The following is a 23,535-nucleotide window of genomic DNA, read 5'->3' on the forward strand; positions in this document are numbered from 1 at the left end:
TACTAAACCTCAATCTATTTTAAACATTTTTTTTTATAATTATTTTAAGAAATAATTATAGTAATCTGACATTAAACTGCTATATTATACTCCATCAAAAATACTTTTAACATAATTGTTCTAGTTATTTTAGACATAACTAGTTATTTAAAAAAAAATATATATATATATATACAGTGCATGTTTTTGCGACCCTTATATAAAGTATAAATACAGACATATATTTTAATCAATTAATTTGTCATAGTGCAGTGCACTGCAAAAAAAGATGATTTATAAAATTTGTAAAACAAAATTCTGAATATGCACTCTCTCTTATGCAATTATATCACATTTAACCCCAAAATGCTAAAAGACATAGTTCTGTCAACTATCTGACTACAAATATATAATACAGAAGATTTTCAGCAACAGATATTTCCAAACGTGTTGTTTTCTGCAGCTCAGTGGTATCAGCACGTTCATCCACCGATGAAGAAAACGCAGCTCAGCGGGAGTCGATACCTGGATATAAAGTCAGTCTTTCCCTTGAGTGACAACGGCCTCGACACATCCTCTTCCTCCCGAGCCGAGCGAGCGGCAGAAAGTGAGGAGCTGTAGACGCTCGCAGAAGAGCAAACAAGGATCTGATGTCGCTGTGTTCATTTGTAGTCCAAATAAAACTGTTCTCGCCCTCAGATCATCCGAGATCAGGATGAGTTTGTTTCTTCATCAGATTTGGAGAAATGTAGCATTGCATCAGTTGCTCTGCAGTGAATGGGTGCCGTCAGAATGAGAGTCTCACAAGTAAGCCACAGTCGATCAGTGAACATCTGGAGAAGACAAAAGATGGAACAAGTCCAGCATTAAGATGATTTTAACTCAAATACTAGTCCTCTATCCTTAACCCTTTCCCTAGAGTTGACGAGTTATCTCGTCTTTTAGAAGACAACGCTTTCCCGCCATTGATTCGTTTTTACAGCTTTTCGTGTTTTCACTGTTATACACTCGGGGGCGCTATCACACATCTTCTGAACAAAAAAAATAAATAAGTGAAGTGACATTCAGCCATTTTTGTTTAACAGTGATTTCCCATGTAAACAGATGCATATGATAAATAATGCGATTCATCAGCAATATAAATGAAAACTGCATGATGATAAAGAGTGAAATGTTGATTAAGGAAGTGGTGTATATCTGTGAAAGCTCTGGAGGTGTTGATTCACACGATTTATGCTTTGATAATCGTTCTGAATATTATCCAGATGTTAATTTTCTCACCTTTTTGCTCAGATCTATACATTTTTATGAAACCTACCTATGTTCAAGTGTTGTTAAAAAAGCATGAGTAAAACTGTTTTGGTTTTTTTATCTTTATTTTGTTGTGTTGAATATTCAGATATACATACAGCAAAATATACTGGAGTCCGTCACATTTGAGTGAAAATGATCAAAATCGCTGGAAATGGCTCTCAACTTTTTTTTTAAAATGCTGGTGGGGAAAGAGTTAATAACACTTCTGATCTGAATCAGGAGAGAAATCTGCACAGATCAAGCACCGTTTCAACAGCTCTAAACAAATATGTGTCTGGATTTTGATGTGAGAGACGACAGGAAATGCACTTTCTCTCTCGGACTCGCATTCTGACGGCACCCATTCAAAGTGATGCAGTGCTTAAGAATCAAACTCATCTATGTCTTTCATGACCTGACGGCAAATGTTACGTTTACGACTGAACTATATCTCTAAGATGATTTGGTCGATGAGCTTCTGCTTGTTTTTCCTCACTGTATTTAAAGTTTTTTGCACATTAATTTTTCCTTTATTTATGATGAAATTTGTGCCATTTGAGGCATTATGCAATTGTGTTCTGGTCTGTTTGTTTTTTGTTTTTTGCTGTTCTGCATTTTAATCTGGTCTTTTTGTTGGACTGTGAATGTGAGCTCCTTATCAACTTCTGCTATCGTTTCATGCTTCGGTTTAATAAAGAAAGCACGAGAGATTCAGAAAGACAGATTTAGATCAATGAGATTAAAAAGTCATCTGATCCTAAATGAAGCTGGAACTGATCAAATCTATTGATAATCTATTTAATAAAGTACTACTGAAGATTCCCTTGCGTTGCATCTGGAAGGAAAAAAATAATTTTGTCGTCTTTATATAATGAATACTGCTGCTTCAGATTATTCTCTGTATAGCAATATAACAGAATCTTACATTAATAAGATTATATATGAATTGTGGAAGTTTACAAAGCCAATGTATTGTTATACAATCACTAGAATACAGAAATGCAAATACCTAATATGTTGAAAATGTACAATAGTTGTTTTTCTTGAAAATAAAGTTATATTTATTCAAACAAAGACTGTGTCTCTTCTTCAATGTGTTGCATTGCTATAACAAACAGCACATTTTATTTGTATTATTATTATTATTTATCGCTGCTAAAGAAAAAAAAAACATCCTGAACTTTTAATAAATTATAAAAAAAAGGATAGAAATATGATTGGAATTCATTTGTATAGTAATACAGTATATAATTTATAGCTAATCATTTATTTTTAAACTCAGATTTCATATTAAGAGTCTCTCTTCATCATCTAAACTGTATGAAAATATGATGTCTAATCAAAACTATAGAAAACAAATATATATATATGATTTATACATTAACAGTAATTTATTTTTATTATTATTATTATTTATCATTATTATTATTAAGCAGCCTGAACTATGAATACATATTTTTGGAATACACTTAAAATTGCAACAGATTATATAATCTATTGCAAATAAATAAATAATTTTTAAATTCAGATTTCATATTAAGAGTCCCTCTTCGACACACTAAAGAACCGTTTTTTTCTTAATATTTTTTTAAATAGTTTTTTAATTATTTAGTAAAAATAAAAAACATTAAAATACTTATTAATATAAAAATGTTGTTGTTCCTGTTGTTGTTGTTGTTTTCGGAGCTCACAGAATCAGTCTAAATAGGAACCAATGACGCTTTCTGCTGCGTTCCAGTCGGACTTTTTTAACAGAAGGAGCGACAAAAGCGATCCAAGGAATTATTTCTATTTCGATTATAATTTGTTCTCAGTTTCTAAATAAATTACACAGATGGCTGATGAAGACGATGATTACATGTCTGACGCTTTCCTGAAGCAAATGTGAGTTTAAAACACGTGGTTTGTTGAAATACCATCCTCTCGCTGTCAGAATGATTGCTGTTTGATTGCGCATAAGAGAAAAAACAAACATCTTAACGTTACATGTTTATAAATGAGAGGATTATGCGATTTAGGTTCCTCAGATTAATTATGATGTGAAGATATGCTCACCATGGTTTTAATTTAATGATTATAAAATGAGTGTAAATCTAATCAGTTTTCACAAATAATCACAGAAACACAAGTGCATTGAGATTTTAAAGTATAAAGACTGAAATAGTACAATGGAAAACTGTGAATATTGTAGAGAAAACAAATGCAAATGTTTAATTTCAGACTACTGATTATCAATAAACATGCATCACATGAAATGCTCCTCTTTGTGTCTTACTGATGTTTTGATTCTTTTACACCGAAACAGTCCAGATGTTCGTCCTGGTGTACCGATGGTGAAGCGTCAGAAGGAAGCCATGAAAAAAGAGGCTCTACATAAAGAGAAGAATGCACAGAACCGGCAGAAGAGCTACAGAGAGCAGGAGAAAGAGAGTCGAGAGAGTGCGCTGCAGAGCTCCATCAGCAGCCAGAATAAAGGCTTCGCTTTACTGCAGAAGATGGGATATAAAGCAGGACAAGGCCTGGGAAAACAGGGTCAGACATTCAGACTCTTAAACCGACTGTTTCGTATTCAAAAAACACACACACACTGCTGTTCTGTAAGATTTGTAATGTGTTTTAAATAAGCCTCTTTTGCTCATCAAGGCTGCTTTTAATTGATTAAAAATACAGAAAAGGCTGTAAAAAATCTTAAATAATATTTCAATTTAAAATAATGGTTTTCTATTTTAATATGCTTTAAAATATAATTTATAACGCTGAATTTTTAGCATCATTACTCCAGTCTTCATTGTCACATGATCTACGGAAATCAGAATAATATGATTATTTGCTACGGTTTTTTTTGGAACCTATGATACTTTTTCCAGGATTTTTTAATTAATAATAAAGTTAAAAAGAACAAGGTTTGTTTAGGATATAAATCTTTTCAAACGATATAAGTCTTTATTATCACTTTTGATTAATTTGACACGTGTTTGCTGAATAAAAGCATTCATTTCTTTCAACAAATAGAAAAGAAAGAAAGAAAAATACTGACCCCAACTTCTGAAAAGTAGTGTATATTGTTAGAAAAAGATTTCTTTTCAGTTCTGTTTAAAACTTTTTATTAATCTAAGAATCCTGAAAAAAGTATCACAATATTAAGCAGAAAATCTAATAATCAGAATATTAGAATGATTTCTGAAGATCATGTGACACTGGAGACTGTTGGAATGATGCTGAAAATTCAGCTTTGCATCGCAGAAATAAATTAAAATTGAAGGTTTATTAACATAGAAAACAGTTATTTTAAAAAGCAATAATATTTCACAATTTTTACACTTGTTTGTGTATTTCTGATTAAATGAACACGGCCTTGATGAGCAGAAGAGACTTTGTTAAAACACATTACAAGCTGTGTAATATAGCTTTGTGTGTATTAATAAAAGTTCTGTTCTGATGCTGCAGGTGCTGGACGCGTCGAGCCGGTTCCTCTGAACATCAAAACAGGTTCTTCTCTGATTCTTCATAGCAAGTGTTGATTATATAAGAGCGTGCTCAGAAAGACTGACGTTCGTGTGTGTCCCTGCTCTTGTCAGACAGAGGCGGCATTGGAATGGAAGAACTCAAGAAGAGGAAAGCAGACGAGGAGCTTCAGAACTACAGGAGAAAAGTGCAAATGAAGCAACAGGGAGAAAAGAAATCAATAGAGGATTTTAGGTATGACATCAAATCAAGCTCATGTTTTTAATCCCATAGAGCTACAGTATCATATTTAACATGCAAGCCTCGATCTTCTGTCACACACTATTTAATACATGCCACACAGCAGACTCTTTTAGCATGTAATCAGATTCCAAAAATCAAGGACTCATGATTAGAGTATATTAGATCTTATAATGCATGTGTATGAGTAACAGGTTTGTTGCAGAGTGCGTAAGAGAACCGAAAGAGAGGAGCGTCAAACGCAGGGCGACCTGTGGAAGAGCCAGAAGGCCTGTGAGCAGCTCGACAGCCAGAAGGTCAGGAAGACTCGTTTTAAGGGTTAAATCTTAATTCGAAAATATTTGCATGAACGAAACAGGGGCTTCTCCGCACTTCATGTAATTAAAACAGAGCGGGCATGCTCACCATTCACTATAATTATTTTTAGGGCATCACTGTTCCCAGAGACAGCTGGTACTGGCCTGAAGCATTGAAAGAGGAAGAGGAGGAGCTTCTGGAGGAGGAGGAGACCAAAGCAGAAGGAAGTGATGACGAGGAGGAGGAACTCACAGTGAGTTCATGACACTCTCACAGCTCATAAAACTCTTTAAAGTGTTTTTATTTGTCCTGTTGTTTTTTTATGTTTGAGCTCGACGGATGCATTCCACACTACAATTATTGCGTAAATTGTAAAATTCATTTTTTTTAATTAATATATATATATATATATATATATATATATTTCTTTAAATAATGTGAATTGCAATATATAATTAAAGTATAATAATTTGTATTATATATATATATATATATATATATATATATATATATATACTGCCGTTCAAAAGTTTGGGATCAGGAAGATATGTGATGTTTCTTCTGCTCATCAAGGCTGCATTTATTTGATCAGTAATACAGTAAAAACTGTAATATTGTGAAATAATATTGGAATTTAAAATAATGGTTTTCTATTTTAATATATATTAAAGTGTAATTTATTCCTTTGATGCTCCGCTGTATTTTCAGCATCATTCCTCCAGTCTTCAGTGTCACATGATCTTCAGAAATCAGAATAATATGATGATTTATTATCAGAATATTAGAATGAATATGCTGATAATAAATCTAAAATAGAATTCTAAAACAAATCCTTATCAGAAAAATAGAATTCAAAAATTCGAAATCAGAAAAATAGAATTGTGATTTCTTATCAGTGTTGAAAACCATTTTGCTGCTTTTATTTGTTATATCACATAAGTTTTAGAACTTTTTCAGGATTTTTTGAAGAAATACAAAAGAACAGAATTTATTAAAAACAGAAATCTAATCTTTTCTTTCTTTCTTTTTGAAAGAAATGCTTTTACTCCGCAAGCATGTGTTAAATTAATAAAGTGATAAGAAAGTTTTAATAAATAATTTACTTAACAAAGACTTATATTGTTAGAAAAAAACTAATAATTTTTTTTAGATAAATACTGTTCTTTTTAACTTTTTAATCATCAAATAATCCTGAAAAAATTTTCAGAAGTTCCACAAAAAAAAGCAAGCATCCCAACTGTTTCCTAAATCAATAATAAATCAGCACATTAGAATGATTTCTGAAGATCATGTGACACTGAAGACTGGAGGAATGATGCTGAAAAATTATGAGCAGAAGAAACCGTTTGTGTGTGTGTGTGTGTGTATATATATATATATATATATATATATATATATATATGTACTTCTTTATTTATGGGAAGTTCCCTATGTGGGCCTCTGTGTATTAAAATGGTTAAACTTGATTTCTATTATTATTTTGAAGCACTGTTATGTTGTTGTCTTTTCTTCCTAGCCTTTAGACAAGCTGCAGTTTCTCACCTCGTATCTGCGAGGAGCTCATTTCTACTGTATTTGGTGTGGAACGGCTTATAATGGTGAGAAGAGTTTACGTATAATAACTGTTTGATACATGAATTATAAATCAACTAAACCGTTCTCCTCCCCCAGATGAGGAGGATCTGGGCTCGAACTGTCCTGGTGACACGGCAGCAGACCACGACGACTAGAACAACCCGGAATAACATGCAGCACTTGTTTTTAATTTGCTCTTGATGTTTAGTTTTTTTCTTTTTTGCATGTCTGTGTTCAATATTTATGTGTTCTTATTCATCCATTAAATGCTGCATTGATATTTTGATTATAATTGTGTTTATGAATGTTTTATAACCACGATGCATCATTTTCTGCGTAACTGAATCTCAACCGATCACAAACGTGATTATTATTTTCAGTACTTTTTATTAATTATTTCATAGTGGTCTGGAGTGGACTGTTACAATACTGTTTTATTTGTAGATTAATAATAATCACTTTCTCCATTTAGCCTAAAATACTTGTATTTTTTCTGTGGTTTATTATGGTTAGGTTTATTTTTATAGTATATTTTTAATTACACATGGTGTTATTTATCGTAATTAATTATTATACGTATTTATATTATCGTACCTGATTTCTGAATCTAATGATTTAAAATAAATTTATATTGATTTTAATTTGTCTCCTGCACTTAAAAAAAAGGGTTAATTTCCGGTGGGCGGGGCTTATCAACAAGCGTGACTTTTGATTGGTCAATCCGATGTCTGGTCGGATTCCGGAAATCGAAACTTAATCGATCTAAATAATACGAAGAAATGAAAGTAAACTCGTGTGTGTGTTGGACGACTGTTAGTACAGTGTAAAATTGATTTAAAATCACGTCGATGCGTTTTTTAGTGCTCGTCCGCTGAAGATATGACGCTCTGCGTGGCGCTGACGTGTTGACGCACGTAAACTTCTGCCGCTGTCTGTTATTTTAGCTCTTTTTTTATTCATGCAATGGAGTCTCTGTCCGGGAATTACATTTCTCAGCTGAACGAGTACCAGCAGAAGACTCAGTGCACCGTGGAGTATGAGGAGGGATCCACAGATGGACCGAGTCACAACAAAACGTGTGCAACTCTAATGCTTTCATTCTAGATGTGTTGTAGAATCGAGTCTGAGAATGCAATGAGCTCTTCAAATCATTGTTGTGTTGTCAGGTTCACTATGAGGGCTGTTGTGAATGGACAGCGCTATTCTGAGGGCACTGGGAAAACCAAGAAAGAGGCAAAACAAAACGCAGCCAAGATCGCGCTTAATGCCATAAAAACCACTCAAAATACTGAACCTGTGAGTGTCCAAATATTAAATAAGTTAAAATCTATAATGCATTGCATTAGAGTGCATTGCTCACTTTTAGTGAAGTGTTACCAAATTTCATCTTCATTTTCTTATGATTATGCTCTAGAATCTACATCAATTGTTTTTTTTTTCAAATGTAAATAATGTATACGTCTCCAACTGCAGACTACGTCATCATCTGTTCAAAACTCTCCCAACACTATGACCGTGTCTCAAAGGAATTATATTTGCTGGCTTAATGAATATTCACAGAAGAGTAAGTTATTTTTCAAGGCTCAGGAATCCACTAAAATGGATCTAGGAAGCACTCAGTGAGTATTTAAAGGTTTGCACACACGCCTGTTCTTCTGATTTACAAAGTCCTTCTGAGAAAAGATAAAAAAAGTACAGGAACTTTTAAATAAAAATATAACCGAACTGCAAAATAAAGTCCGGTTCCTAGCAAGAAATACCACTGGGTTCTCTCTGATCTCTTGTAGTTTGTGTACGTATGTCTGTAAGTATGTTTGCGGTGAGAGAGAGTTTCCTGAAGCTTATGGGAAAAAATAAGAAGGACGCCAAAGAAGCAGCGGCAACCCGTGTTTATGAAGAGCTGAACAAAACAGAGGTAACACAGCACTTATCAGCATGCCTTGGACAGTCCAATGCTCAAATCTATTTATTAATTAATCTTTTGGCATTTCAGGTCTTCGATGACAACAGCAATAAAGCACAGAAGTCCGAGGTTGTGTCTTGTAGGTAAATGCTAAAAAACATCATCAGTCTTAAATTTGAAAATGTTTTCCGCCTCAGATCATCCGAGATCAGGATGAGTTTGTTTCTTCATCAGATTTGGAGAAATGTAGGATCGCATCACTTGCTCTGCAGTGAATGGGTGCCGTCAGAATGAGAGTCTCACAATAATCCACAGCACTCCAGTCCGTCAGTTAACATCTGGAGAAGACAAAAGATGAAACGAATCCAGCATTAATATGTTTTTAACTCAAATAATCCTTAATAATCTCCTGTTGACTCTCACATCAAAATCCAGCCACATATTTGTTTAGATCTGTTTAAACAGTGCAGATTTCTCTCCTGATTCAGACCAGAACACTTTTTCACTGGAGGAAGTGTTATTATGGATTATAGACTCTATGTGTTTGAGGTAAAAACATCTTAATGCTGGATTTGTTTCATCTTTTGTCTTCTCCAGATGTTCACTGATGGACTGGAGTGCTGTGATGTTTTTATCTGCTCTCATTCTGATGGCACCCATCCACTGCAGAGCAAATGATGCAATGCTACATTTCTCCAAATTTGGCTGAACTGTTCCTTTAATAGGTTCTTTTACCACACTGTATATTCTGCCCATGTCAAGTTGTTAAATTTGACAGCTTGTCTTTTGTATTTATGTGCTAGCCAGGAGCGCGTCAGCTTGAGTTTTGCTGATGAATCTCGAAGCGTGACGCCTGACAGCAACTACATAGCACTTCTCAATAACTACTGCCAGAAACATAATCGTGTGTTTGATTTCAAATTAGTGGAGAAGCGAGGCCCTGCTCACAACCCAGAGTGAGTCTTGAACACGCCATAACTCTACAGATTGATTCGAGTTAAAATATATATATATATATATATCTGAAATCTTCTGTTTTTAGGTTTGTATATAAGGTTGTCATGAAGGGGAAGGAATATCCTGAAGGACAAGGAAAGAGCTCAAAAGAGGCGAAGCAACATGCTGCTCAGCGCGCTTGGAGTGAAATTAATGAGCAATCTGGATGGACCACACAGGCAGGACGCTTCAGAAATACACCTGTGTTTATCATCTAGATGTTAACCATGTCATGCTTATTAATGCACATGCATGTTTGTAATTAACAGAGTTCTGAAGATGACAGCTCTTCTCAAACTCAAGAGACATCGTAAGCTGAACATAATAACAATGCATCTTTGTATCATTATCTGTTACATGCATGCTGTGCATGAAAAAGATGCATTGACATTTACAGTTGATCTGTTTCATAGTAAATCTCAGGATGCACTACACTGCTCAAAAAGCTCGACTGAAACTCCCAGCTCAAGTTCTTCCGTTGTCTTCAAAGACTCATCTGCGGTCAGCTCTCCTGTGGTCATAAGTCCTGTAAGTCTGCGTTATTGGTAGCGCTTGCATTTTTTTGACATTTTTTTAATATTCACAGATTTCAAAGGCTATGTTAGAGGCTGTCTGTTACATAAAACATAAACATATTTGAGCATATTATATATATATTTGAACTTTATTAATATGAACTTTTATTAATTAAATGTGTGTGTGTGTGTGTGTGTGTGAACTTATGAAATTGATCTGTGTTGCAGAGTGCGAGTCCACTGAATGTGAAACCGAAAATAAAGTAAGCTTTTACAGTTGTTACATTTTTAGAACTTTACTGTTTTTTGAATTAATGACACAAAGTAACATTTTGCTTTTTCTTTCTTTTAGATTAGCACCTAATTTTAATCTGTCACCAAATGGTCTGGCCAGGAGTAAAGAGGTATTCCAACAATATTAACCAGCGATGGGGAAGGAAAGGAGTATAAAATAGTGCTGGCTGAACTGTGAAATAAAACAAAGTGAAGTTTTCTGTGATGAATAAAAAATGCAAAGAAATTAGATTATTATGTATGTGAAGTTTGGGATATGTGTGTTGTTCTTTATAATGATTATCCTCCTTAAAGTAATGGTTGCAAAATTAATAGATAAGTAAAAATAAAAAAATGCAAAGGATAGTAAAGATAATTTCTGCTACGTAAGAATAAAATAATGCTTTAGCAAATCATAAAAATTTAAATTTAAAATGTTCAGATAAAAAGTCATAATTACTAGATAAAGTCAATATTATGAGGCAAATTTATGGAAAAAAATATATGTTATTTTGTCATAATAATGACTTTTCATGCCATAATTTTACCTTTTTAATACAATAATAATATAAACATTTTGTCTTATAATTATAGATTTTTATGTCATTATCAGGATTTGTCAAAGCATTTTTTTTATCTGGCAGAAATTGGCTTCGTTTAATAAAAAAAAAAAAAAAAAATATATATATATATATATATATATATATATATATATATATATATATATATATATATATATATATATATAATTTTTTTTTTTTTTTACAGTTCCAATATTCTCCAAACGCAAGAAAAAAAGTTATAATTATTTACTTTTTCCTTTTCTCTGGTATTTTCTTCTAATATTTCCACAGGTTGGTCCTAACATGAACACACAAAACCCAGCGAAGCCATCTGGAGGACAAACGTCAAACCAAGCTACAAAGTCGAGGTAAATCATAACCTGTTGACTTTAAATTTTGAAAAGCTTTAGAAATCATTGTTTTAAAGCAGTTATGTTCATCTTTGTAGGTTTTTAGAAGACTTTGACTCAATAAATCCAATTGGCAAAGGTGGCTTCGGCCGTGTTTTTAAGGCTAGACGAATACTTGAGAGCACATTTTATGCTGTGAAGATAGTGAAGAGCAAAAAGTAAGTCCATTACCTTGTCTTTGTTTTAAATAATGAATGTAGTTTGTGTCTTATAGGTTACATCATCCTAATACCTGCAATGTTAGGCTTCGCATTGATGTCTAAAAAATGCTAACTAGGTTTACAGCACAATGTCATAACATGTTCTGTATTTCCCTAGAAAAGCTCGTCGTGAGGTCGCAGCTCTGGCTAAGTTTAATAACGCTAACATCGTCCGCTACTACACGTCTTGGGTGGAGGACACGGCGTACAGACACGAGTCTTCAGAGAGCTTCAGCCTCTCAGAGTAATTCACCCAAAGCAAGTCTTTCTGGAGCGAGCTGCAGTCTCCAGCTGTAACGTGTGTATTTGTGTGTGTTGGCTTTAGTTCTGGCAGTGACCCGGGAATAAAGTTCCTCTACATTCAGATGGAGTTTTGTGAGGGAGACACGCTTCGTGCCTGGATCGATGAAAGAAACTCTTCAGATGTTCGTGACCCAGAGAGGAGGACGGAGGCAGCGCAGATAAACAGACAGGTGCTGGAGGCCGTGGAGTACATTCACTCCAAGGGACTGATCCACAGAGACCTGAAGGTGGGTGTTGAACACACCCCAATCGCATCATATGACCCCTTTAAAGTTTATTCATTTTTTGTTGTGCGCTTTTATTTTTTTATTTTTTTATAATTTTTTTTTTCTTATTTTAGTACTTCAAGTTGAATAAAAAAAAAAAGATAATTAGAAAGATAAATCTAAAATCTGAGCTAAAATCAAAGTTTTATATATATATATATATATATATATATATATATATATATATATATATATATATATATATATATATATATATATATATATATGACCCTGGAGTTGGGGTATATTTGTAGCAAAAGCCAAAAATATATTGTATGGGTCAAAATTATCGATTTTTCTTTCATATTAAACCTTATTTTTGGATTAGTAATATGTATTACTAAGAATTAATTTGGACAACTTTAAAGGTGATTTTCTTCATACATAGAATTTTTTTTGTTTTTTTGTTTTTTGCATTCTCAGATTCCACATTTTCAAATAGTATCTCAGACAAATATTGTCCTCCTAACAAACCATACATCGATGGGAAGATTATTTATCATCTATTGTATTAGCCTAAATCTAGAAAAAAATTACCCTTATGACCAGTTTTGTGGTGCAGGGTCAAAAATATATAATTTTATTTCAGTTAACACTTATATATATACACAAAATGTTATTTATTTCAGTTTTAGTTAATGATAATAAGCCTGAATTGAAAAGGAATTCCTTTTCTTCTGAATGCCATTCCCTGTTCCTTTGTTTCAGCCGCTGAACATAATGTTCAGCAGCGAGGGAAGGGTTAAGGTTGGAGACTTCGGCCTCGTGACAGCAGCAGAAAATAATAATGACGAGCATCTGCTGGAACGGACGAAAAGGACAGGAACCCGTATTTACATGAGCCCAGAACAGGTGAGTCAGGAGGTGTGTGTTAAAATCAACACACAATACTGTTCACAACCCAATTTACTTTACTGTAATATTGCATATTTTATTTAAATTGGAATGTTCATGCACTAAAATGAATCATGCACTGAAATGAATCACAAAAAAATTTAATCATGCACAATAATGAATACTGGACAAAAAATGAATCATGCACAATAATGAATCATGCACAAAAAATTAATCATGCACAATAATGAATCATGCACAATAATGAATCATGCACAATAATGAATCACGCACAATAAAGAATCATGCACAATAATGGATTGCGCACAAAGATGAATCATGCACAATATTGAATCACACAGAAAATTGAATCATGCACAATAATGAATCATGCACAATAATGAATCATGTACAATAATGAATCAAGCACAAAATTGAATCATGCACAAAATTGAATCATGCACAATAATTAATCACGCAAAATAATGAATCATGCAAAATAATGAATCACGCAAAATAATGAATCATGCACAATAATGAATCATGCACAAAATTGAATCATGCACAATAATGAATCTTACACAATAATGAATCAAGCACAAAACTGAATCATGCACAATAATGAATCACGCACAATAATGAATCATGCACAAAATTGAATCATGCACAATAATGAATCACGCACAATAATGAATCACGCACAATAATGAATCACGCACAATAATGAATCATGCACAAAATTGAATCATGCACAATAATGAATCTTACACAATAATGAATCAAGCACAAAACTGAATCATGCACAATAATGAATCACGCACAATAATGAATCATGCACAAAATTGAATCATGCACAATAATGAATCACGCACAATAATGAATCACGCACAAAATTGAATCATGCACAATAATGAATCATGCACAAAATTGAATCATGCACAATAATGAATCACGCACAAAATTGAATCATGCACAAAAATGAATCATGCACAGTAAGATTATAAGAATCTATGTGACTGAATGCATTATGAGATTGTAATATAAGTGTGTTTCTATGTGAGTGTAATGCTGAAAATGTCATTGTTCTAATCTGAATATATAGGCGACTCAAACATCGTATGACAGAAAGGTGGATATATATGCTCTGGGTCTCATTTATTTTGAGCTCATCTGGAATCTCGTCAGAGATGAAAGGAAAAAGGTTTGAATCATCTTTTTTTATCCTTTATATAATAATACAATCTGTGTATTCATCTTGAATATGAAATGTAATCTGCATGTATGTGTCTGATGTGTTACAGTACACTACTGAGAAAGAGGATGTTTGTTGTTTTCTTGTACAAACATCTAAACAGTCTCAAGTCAAGATACATTTACTTGTGAATCAGAATAACAATTAAATATTAAAATGTAATTATTTGAAAATTGAAATTAGGTGATTGTATGCTTAAACCAGGAGAAAAAATATATAAAAAAGGTAATTAAGGGAAAACAAGATTTTATTTATATAATAATATATGAATTAATTATTAATATTTTTAGCAAAAAAAAATTTTTCATAAAACAAGACTTTATACCTTATTTTGCTTCTTAAGTAAATGTATCTATAATTTAGAATATTTATACATTTGTGATAGAAAACAGAACAAAAAAATGCTGAGTACCAAAAATATTTTTTTTGCATTGTATAAATAATGATTTTTTATTTATTTTTTTTATACTCTTTGACTGACTTTTAGATTTGGGACGATATAAGAAGTAGGGATTTTCCACTACAGTTCTCCAAGAAATATAGCTTTGAGGTGAGTGTAATTTCACGATAGAAGATTTTCTTCCGTGCAAGTGCTACCATATGAATATCAATCTGTTATTTTACATATTACCCTGCTATAAAGCTGACCGTTATCTAACATGCTGTCTCATGAAACAGCACAAACTCATAGGCCGGATGTTGAGTCCGAGTCCTGAAGAGAGACCAGACGCCTCCGAGCTGATCAGACAGATGGATGGATATACTAACATCCTAAAAGCAGATAAAGACAACAGGACGATTTAATGAGAACTCATCTCTTATATGCATTTATAATAATAGCAGTTGCTTATTCTGAAACATTTGAGGTGAAGCATTTATCAGATGCTTCTTGCAAAAAGGTTCAAATGGCAAGTGTGCAATTCTTTTTTTTTTTTTTTTTTTTTTTTTTTAAACATATTTTTATTGAAAGACATTGGCTTTAACAATAACATTTCCAAAACAAAAACATTTTATATATATTTTAACTATCTTCCCTCTCCCACCCACAACCACCCACAGCATCCAAAAAAAAAAAAAAAAAAAAAAAAACCTGTTACACCGGAATAGTTATTATACAAAGGCTAAGACAGACATGTCCACATATTTTCAAATAAGCACATCATATACACAAATCAATCAGTGGAGTGAGAGGTATCTGATATTGCCTGTATTGATATTTGGTTATTTTCCAGAAAATGTATAAAAAGATCCCATATTTTATGGTAATCTCTTAGTTTGCCCTTTATACTGTAGGTTATTCTTTCCAATGCAATACAATGTGACAGATCTTTTAACCAATGATCAATAGATGGACCTTCTATGTTCTTCCAGTAGAATGCTACTAAACGTCTTGCAATAACGAGACAAATGTCAATCATTTTAGTGTGATAACCTGATAGTGATAGGCTTACAGGAATTAAACCCAAAGCACAAATTTCAGGGGTCGTTGGAATTAATTTTGAAATAATTGAAGAAATTAGTGCTGTCACTTTTTGCCAGAATGTCTTGATCACCTCACATTCCCAGATACAATGGAAGAATGTTCCCTTATGTTTTTGGCATTTAAAACAGGTATCTGGGATTCCCGGATTAAACCTGTTTAACTTTTCAGGGGTGACATATGTACGCATTACCCAGTTGTATTGGATCAGCCTAAATCTAGTGCAAGTGTGCAATTCTAAAACTATGAGGGGGATGTCGATGTAAAAAAAAAAAAGACAATTTTGTCATCATTTACTCATCCTTATGCCGTTCTTCTGTGGAAAATGTGTAGGAGAATGTCTGCTGTGTTCTGTATAGCACAAAAGAAAGAAAAACAGAAGTGCAAAACAGTATAAGTCAGTTTACCTTGTGCCTAACATTTCTCTGTGATCATGGTGTTGTGTTACTGTAATTCAGTCTGTACGTTTGCATGAATTATCGTGTCAAGAATCAATGGTTGACACATTGTTGACTGACTTATTTTCATGAATTCCCTTTGGAACAGGAGTTGAATCCATTTGATGTGTCTTATTGTAAACCTGTCTGGATTGCAAAATATTCTGCAACAATAAATCATGGGGCTTTTAACATCGCCTGCCTTGTCTATTGTCAAGATCTTTAAAATGATACAGTAACCTAGAATGTGATGCATCTTTAAATTAAATTCAGTTTAGTTCATACTTAGCTCTTTTCACAGTACGTTGTTTCAAAACAGCTTCACAGAAAATGCATGTTTTTATTTCACAATACCAATATATATATATATATATATATATATATATATATATATATATATATATATATATATATATGCATTCAAGCTAAATGAATGTGCATTTAAAGAAATGACAGCATGAGCATTTCGTATAATCATCCAGAGATGATGTTCATAAGTCTTTGGTGGGGTAGATGTCATCTTTAGGGTCATCTGAGGTCTTCATGAGAGGCTGGATCCAAGCTGGAGCTGCCTTTATAATCTTACAGTAATTATCACTTATATATTTGTGTTATTTAGCTAGCATACATAAAAAAATTGTTTATTATTAATTTCTAAAAATAGACACAGTTGTTTGCTTTTTAAAATAGTTTATAGTTTTATGCTGAAAACAGCCTCAAAAATAACACAGTCCCTTAAAAAAAACTGAAAAAGAAAAAAAAATCTCGCACATTTCATAAAATTTAGCGTGAACAAGAGACGTTAGAAACGCGGAAGTGACGCATGGAACGGATCGCGTCATTAAGAAACTGGATACATTGTATTCGAATTTTTACTTAAGGCTATGGATGTGTGCTACAATGTATTCTTCTGTAGTCATAATGGTGTGTTGTCTATGTTAAGTTACGTAATAAAAGTTATGACCGTGACGATTCGAAACCTAGAGCTGGGCGTGTTATTATTAACCTACATGTCGTGAAGTTTACCGCTGAGGAAAGCGAGAGTGAATCGAAACAGAAAGCTAAATATACGACGGTGAACTCTGAGATTTTTGGCTTTAGACCGACTAGAGAAGGTAGAATACAACAATCAGACAGCACCTGCATTAAAAACATTTCGGACAAAAGCAAAATGTCTGAAGACAGTGAAATAGAGAAACAGATCTGTGACGTCTTGAGGCGAAACGGCAAAAGCAACGCGTTGAAAATTGCGAAAGAAATCAAACTTGATAAACGCATCGTGAACAAGCATCTGTACAACCTAGAGAGATCAAATCAGGTGTTCAAAACCGACGAACTGCCTCCAGTTTGGGATCTTCAGGAGAAGAAGAGAGAGATCAAACAGACACCCAAACCAGAGCAAAAGCCTCAGACGACAAGAGACACAAGTGAGGAGAAACACGTGGAGGATCTGCTGAGAACAGGAGCTTTAAAAGCCAGTCACATCGCCAGAGATCTGCGACAGTCAACACAAACCATCAACAAACAGCTGTACACTATGATGCAGAAGGGAAGAGTCCAGAAATGTAGCATAAGCAACTTGTGGAGTCTGAATGATGAGTGGAGCGAGGAAAGTTCCAGCCAAGAGAGGTTTGTGTTGTGTTTATTTTTATTAAAAACACTTACAAATGTGATTTATTACAACTTTGACTCTTTGCATTTGGTGTGGCTGTGTTGGACAATACAGTTGAATCTCAATACATTAAAATGCTGTGGAAAATGTATTCATTTATTTCAGTAACTCAACTAAAATTGTGAAACTCATGTATTAAATAAATTAAATGCACACAGGCTGAAGTAGTTTGTCTTTGGCTCTTTTAATTGTGATGATTTTTGGCTCACATTTAACAAAAACCCACCATCTCAACAAATTAGAATACTTCATTAGACCAATTTTTTTTTGTAAAAAAAAACACGTTTTTTTGTGAATTGTTGGCCTTCTGAAAAGCATGTTCATTTACTGTACAATACTTAGTCGGGGCTCCTTTGCTTTAATTACTGTCTCAGTTCGGCGTGGTGTGGAGGTGATCAGTTTGTGGCTCTGCTGAGGTGGTCTGGAAGCCCAGGTTTCTTTGACAGTAGTCTTCAGCTCATCTTCATTGTTTGGTCTCTTGTTTCTCATCTTCCTCTTGACAATAGCCCATAGATTATCTCAGCATCTGTGAAAATGAAATCAGCATCTTCAGAAAGCTTGTCAGCAGAAGGAGGATTGAAGTGCTCCAATATTTTTTCTTAAACAGGTGCAGTGACTTTGGTTTCCAAAAAACACAATGGACCAGCACCAGCAGATGACATTGCACCCAAATTATCACAGACTGTGGAAACTTATCACTGGACTTCAAGCAACTTGGGCTATGAGCTTCTCCACCCTTCCTCCAGACTCTAGGACCTTGGTTCCCAAATGAAATGCAAAACTTGCTCTCATCTGAAAAGAGGACTTTGGTCCACTGGAAAACAGTTCTTCTTCTCCTGAGCACAGGTAAGACTCCTCTGACGTTGTCTGTGGTTCAGTAAATCTCTTGACACGTCTGTGTGTGGTGTCTCTTGATGTCTTGACCCCATCCTCAGTCCATTCCTTGTGAAGTTCACTCAGATTCTTGAATCAATTTTGCTTGACAATCCTCATAAGGCTGCGGTTCTCTCGGTTGGTTGTGAATCTTTTTCTTCGACACTTTTTTCTTCCACTCAACTTTCTGTTAACATGCTTAGATACAGCACTCTGTGAACAGCCAGCTTCTTTGGCAATGAATGTTTGTGGCTTACTCTCCTTGTGAAGGGTGCCAATGATGGTCTTCTGGACAACTGTCAGATCAGCAGTCTTCCCCTTGATTGTGTAGACTACTGAACCAAACTGAGAAACCATTTTGAAGGCTCGGGAAACCTTTGCAGGCATTTTGAGTTGATAGCTGATTGGCATATCACCATATTCACATTTGTTGGTTTTTGGGGGAAGTCGTGGCCTAGTGGTTAGAGAGTATGACTCCTAACCCTAGGGTTGTGGGTTTGAGTTGGCAATACCATGACTTCGGTGCCCTTGAGCAAGGCACCGAACCTGGGCGCCGCAGCATTAACGGCCGGGTGTGTGTGTGTGTGTGTGTTCTGAAATAAATGTTCAGTGCTGTGTGTGTGCACTTTGGATGGGTTAAATGCAGAGAATTCTGAGTATGGGTCACCATACTTGGCTGAATGTCACGTCACTTTTCACTTTTTTTTCCACTTTTTGAATGTGAGCCAAAATCATCACAATTAAAAGAACCAAAGACTTAATCTACTTCAGTCTGTGTGCATTGAATTTACTTAATACACAAGTTTCACAATTTGAGTTGAATTACTGAAATAAATGAACTTTTCCACAACATCCTAATTTATTGAGAAGATGCACCTGTAATTCAAAATGATTTGTATTGATTAGTTCATTTTCTTGTTTATCAGTGATTCATGTCTACAAGTCAGTAAACCAGGCTCACATTCAGAGTAAGTAAACCAAACATGACTTTAGCATCTAACTTTAATTCTTCAAGGAAGAAATTAATGTGATAAAACATAATGAACCTACAATTATCTTTTGCTGTATGTTACAATGTTTTACATGAATGCATCATTTATAGGTTATTTGAAATGATCACAGAGCTTGGTGATGGAGGCTATGGCTGCGTTTATAAAGTGAAACATAAAATTGATGGCAAAGTGTATGCTTTGAAGAAGGTCATCTTAACCAGGTAAGTTTATACATTACATTTTGGAAGAACAGATTTCATCATCATGTCACAGAAGAAAGTTTGTTTATTATTATCATTATTATTATTTTTTTTTTTTAGGAAAGCAGATTCTGAGGTGAAGGCACTGGCCCAACTAGATCAACCAAACATAGTGCGTTACATCACATCTTGGCCTGGTCCTGACATCTGGACATCAAACCAGCAAAGAAACCAAGTGTCCACGTAAGCCTCCGATGCTTTTAATCATCTGAGCACATACAGTGCTTCTCAATAATGAGATTTATGAATTGCATTGATGCATTTACAGAATATATTTGTTTGTACAATCAACAAATTGCAGAAATAAACTGAATGGCAATGAAGGGGTTAAACTCTAAACTTAAAAAAAATCTAGAGTGCATGGACACACACTTGTGAAATGGTGTGAATGTAACACTGCGGCTATCTAAAATAAATCAATAATTCTGAAATTTATGGCCTAGTCTCTATTTAAATCTGAAATACTGCAAATGTGTATTATACACATTTTCAATGTGAAAGATTTGATCAGAATTATTGCATAAATATTAATTAATACCATAACATTATCTCAAAATACTAAAATATAATACCATCACAATGTTAAAAATTCATCCATGGGTTATTCCTGTTCTTTCTCTCTCTTATTTCAGCACAACGTATTTATTTATTCAGATGGAGTTCTGTGAGGGAGGAACGCTGACTGATTGGATACAGGCGAGAAATGATCTGAAAAAATATAGAACCACAGCGGAAATCCATAAAATATTTTCTGAAATTATCACTGGAGTGGAATACATCCATGCAAACAATCTCATCCACAGAGACTTAAAGGTATTTCATTTTATTTGCTGTATTATATGAGCATTCAAATAAGCATTTTAGGCATGTGTACTTTCCTTTTAGCCTGATAACATACTGTTTGGTGCTGATGGGAAAGTGAAGATCGGAGACTTTGGGCTGGTGGCGGCTCAGACCGATCAGAATGGTGACCCCATAGAGAGGTCAAAGAGAAAAGGAACACCACCATATATGAGTCCTGAACAGGTGACATGTTTGTATTGATTTTAATTAATTGATACCAATAACATACATTGGTGTATATATATATATATATATAATATAATTGTTTACTTTAGGAAAATAAGAAGAATTATGATGAAAAAACAGACATTTTTCCCCTTGGACTCATATGGTTTGAGATGCTCTGGAAAATATCTACTGGTATGGAGAGAGTGAAGGTCAGTAGTATTTCATGAGCGTCCTCAGTAGTGACTGTATTCAGTGTCTTTACAGATATTTGCATTCATTCGTGCACTCTTTCTTTTTTTTTGGCGTTGCAGCTGTGGTCAGATCTGAGAAATCAAAGGTTTCCAGAAGGGTTCGGTGACGAATATTCAGCTGAAGTAAGAAACCTGACTTTACCTTCAGATAAACAATGACTGGACCAGGAATAATGTTTTTCTGCTTCTTTCTCAGAGTACATTCATCATGAAGATGCTGTCATATTCACCAGAGGACAGGCCTCATGCAAAAGATATCAAAAGAGATCTTCAGACGTTTTTCTCTCTGGAACAGGATCTGTTAAGCCCGAAAACAGTTTGAGATTATTGTGTATAGAAACTGTCTCAGTCTTTTAACCGAGTCTTTTGGATTTAATGATTTACCACAGATTACCCCTGACAGGCACCAACTTGTGCTTTTAAGATTTTATTCATAATTTAATGATTCAATTGATAATATAAAACCCAAAATGTTAAACATATGGGGATTTTTGTAACGGTTCCATAAAATGAGGATGTATTTACATCTTAGATATACTTGCAACTAAAACATAATGGTTCATAATGTTTACAACATAATGTTGCAACTAAACTGCAACTAAAATGCAGTATTGTATAATAAGAAAACATTTTGCAGTTGCTGGAATCATTGCTGCTCAAATGGACTTTCTGCCATCAGGTATATTTTTTGACAAATATACTGTATATGTGGGGTGGAATAAAAAGAAAGTGAGAGAGAAGATATGTGTCATTAATATCATCAATATGTGTTCTGACAGTGTAAAAAGAGCTTGCATTTCTGTTAATGAGACACGTATAGAGTGAAAACAGTATCATAATCCACCACACGTGCACAAGCAAGCAACAGATCCAGAAACACGGCAATAATCCTGAAGTTTTTTTTTTTTCTTTGGGTCTCATTGGAACAATTTAAGATGAGATCAATGAAGCCATGAATTTAGCAGAGGTGGTGGTATGCACGTTTAACACTGGTCTGTAGCTCGCCATAAAACTAAAAGAAGAACCACAGGTGAACAGGAAAGGAATGAAACACAAAGAGAATTGCAGAACATTGAATATAAAGAATCTACAATCAGCAAATTATTAAACATAAACAAGGATCTGATATAATTAGAAAAGCAGTTTTAAAATTAATCAAGAAGTGTGGACTCAAATATAGATTTTAGATCTCATCATGTAGCCTACACCAAAGACATAAATATCTAGACGCCTCATTGGCCGCTTTGAGCCGTTGCCGCGATACGTCACCGCGTCCGCCATGTTAGTGAGGTCAAGACTGCCTTAAATCTAATGAAAGTAAACGGGGGAGCTGCGGTTTTTACTGAATAAAAACACGATAACGTTTTCAGATCGATAAACAGATTTCAGAGGTTTGTGATCTACGTGCAGTTAAAAAATTATTTATTGAAAGCTCACATTTGTCTCACTTGTTGATTTCGTTGATTTTTTCGGTTTACATATCTGTTAATTTAGTATAACTGTAACATATTCATGTAATGTAATTTGAATGTACATTACATGATATGTAGTTGTTTTATTGCTTTCTCTGTGTTCAACCCCAACATTTCTCTTTCTTTTTGTTTCTCTCTTTCTTGTTTTTCAGGTCAGAACACAGCTCATTCCCTTTGAAATACTGGGATAAAATCTAAATAATGCATCTTTAAACACTAATAATTTACTATCGTTTATAAAATTTAATAAAACAAGTAAATACAAATCATAAAGTAAAACACTTGTAGTCTGCTTTTCATTTTGATTGCACTATACCCTACAGATGAACTCCACAACAAATAATAACATGTAACTGATGAGGCTATGGATCCAGTGAAAATGAAAATATGCACTGATACAGTGCACAGTAGAAATATAAAAGTGATATTTTATATTAAAAAGTATATGTAGTACAACTTAAAGTAAAGTGAATAATATGAAAAGCGAGTACAATGGTACAATAACATACCGGTATGTGATATAATAGATTTATAATAGCATAAAATTATATGTAAAATATGAATAATACCATAACATAACAAATCAGTTTGGGGTTCGCGAATCATTTGAGTCAGTTTGGGGATCGCGAATCATTTGAGTCAATTTGGGAATTCGGAACGGCTTCGCAGATCATTTGAATCAGTTCGAGAGTTCGGAGCGGGTTTGCGAATCATTTGAGTTAG

At 33.9% G+C, this 23,535-nt stretch overlaps 2 protein-coding genes and 1 pseudogene across 2 annotated transcripts in view; all 3 read left to right on the top strand.

Moving 5' to 3' along the window:
* LOC113112346 (myopalladin-like) overlaps positions 1 to 2,343 on the top strand; it is a 34,742-nt gene extending 32,399 nt beyond the window's left edge. Inside the window, exon 21 of the mRNA XM_026277815.1 lies at positions 443 to 2,343. Coding sequence (XP_026133600.1) covers positions 443 to 600 — 158 coding nt within the window. The 3' untranslated portion in view covers positions 601 to 2,343. The remainder of the gene's footprint in view (positions 1 to 442) is intronic.
* A 674-nt stretch (positions 2,344 to 3,017) lies between these two features.
* LOC113112335 (G patch domain-containing protein 11-like) lies at positions 3,018 to 7,153 on the top strand. The gene is made up of 8 exons (XM_026277803.1): positions 3,018 to 3,156; positions 3,578 to 3,804; positions 4,720 to 4,761; positions 4,851 to 4,971; positions 5,183 to 5,273; positions 5,405 to 5,527; positions 6,791 to 6,872; positions 6,946 to 7,153. The coding sequence occupies exons 1-8, from the start codon at positions 3,107 to 3,109 to the stop codon at positions 7,002 to 7,004; spliced, it is 795 nt and encodes a 264-aa protein (XP_026133588.1). The 5' UTR covers positions 3,018 to 3,106; the 3' UTR covers positions 7,005 to 7,153.
* A 450-nt stretch (positions 7,154 to 7,603) lies between these two features.
* LOC113113213 (uncharacterized) lies at positions 7,604 to 22,080 on the top strand (annotated as a pseudogene).
* The last annotated feature ends 1,455 nt before the right edge of the window (positions 22,081 to 23,535 follow it).

Source organism: Carassius auratus, chromosome 13 (genome assembly GCF_003368295.1).
Source record: "Carassius auratus strain Wakin chromosome 13, ASM336829v1, whole genome shotgun sequence".
Classification (NCBI taxonomy): domain Eukaryota; kingdom Metazoa; phylum Chordata; class Actinopteri; order Cypriniformes; family Cyprinidae; genus Carassius; species Carassius auratus.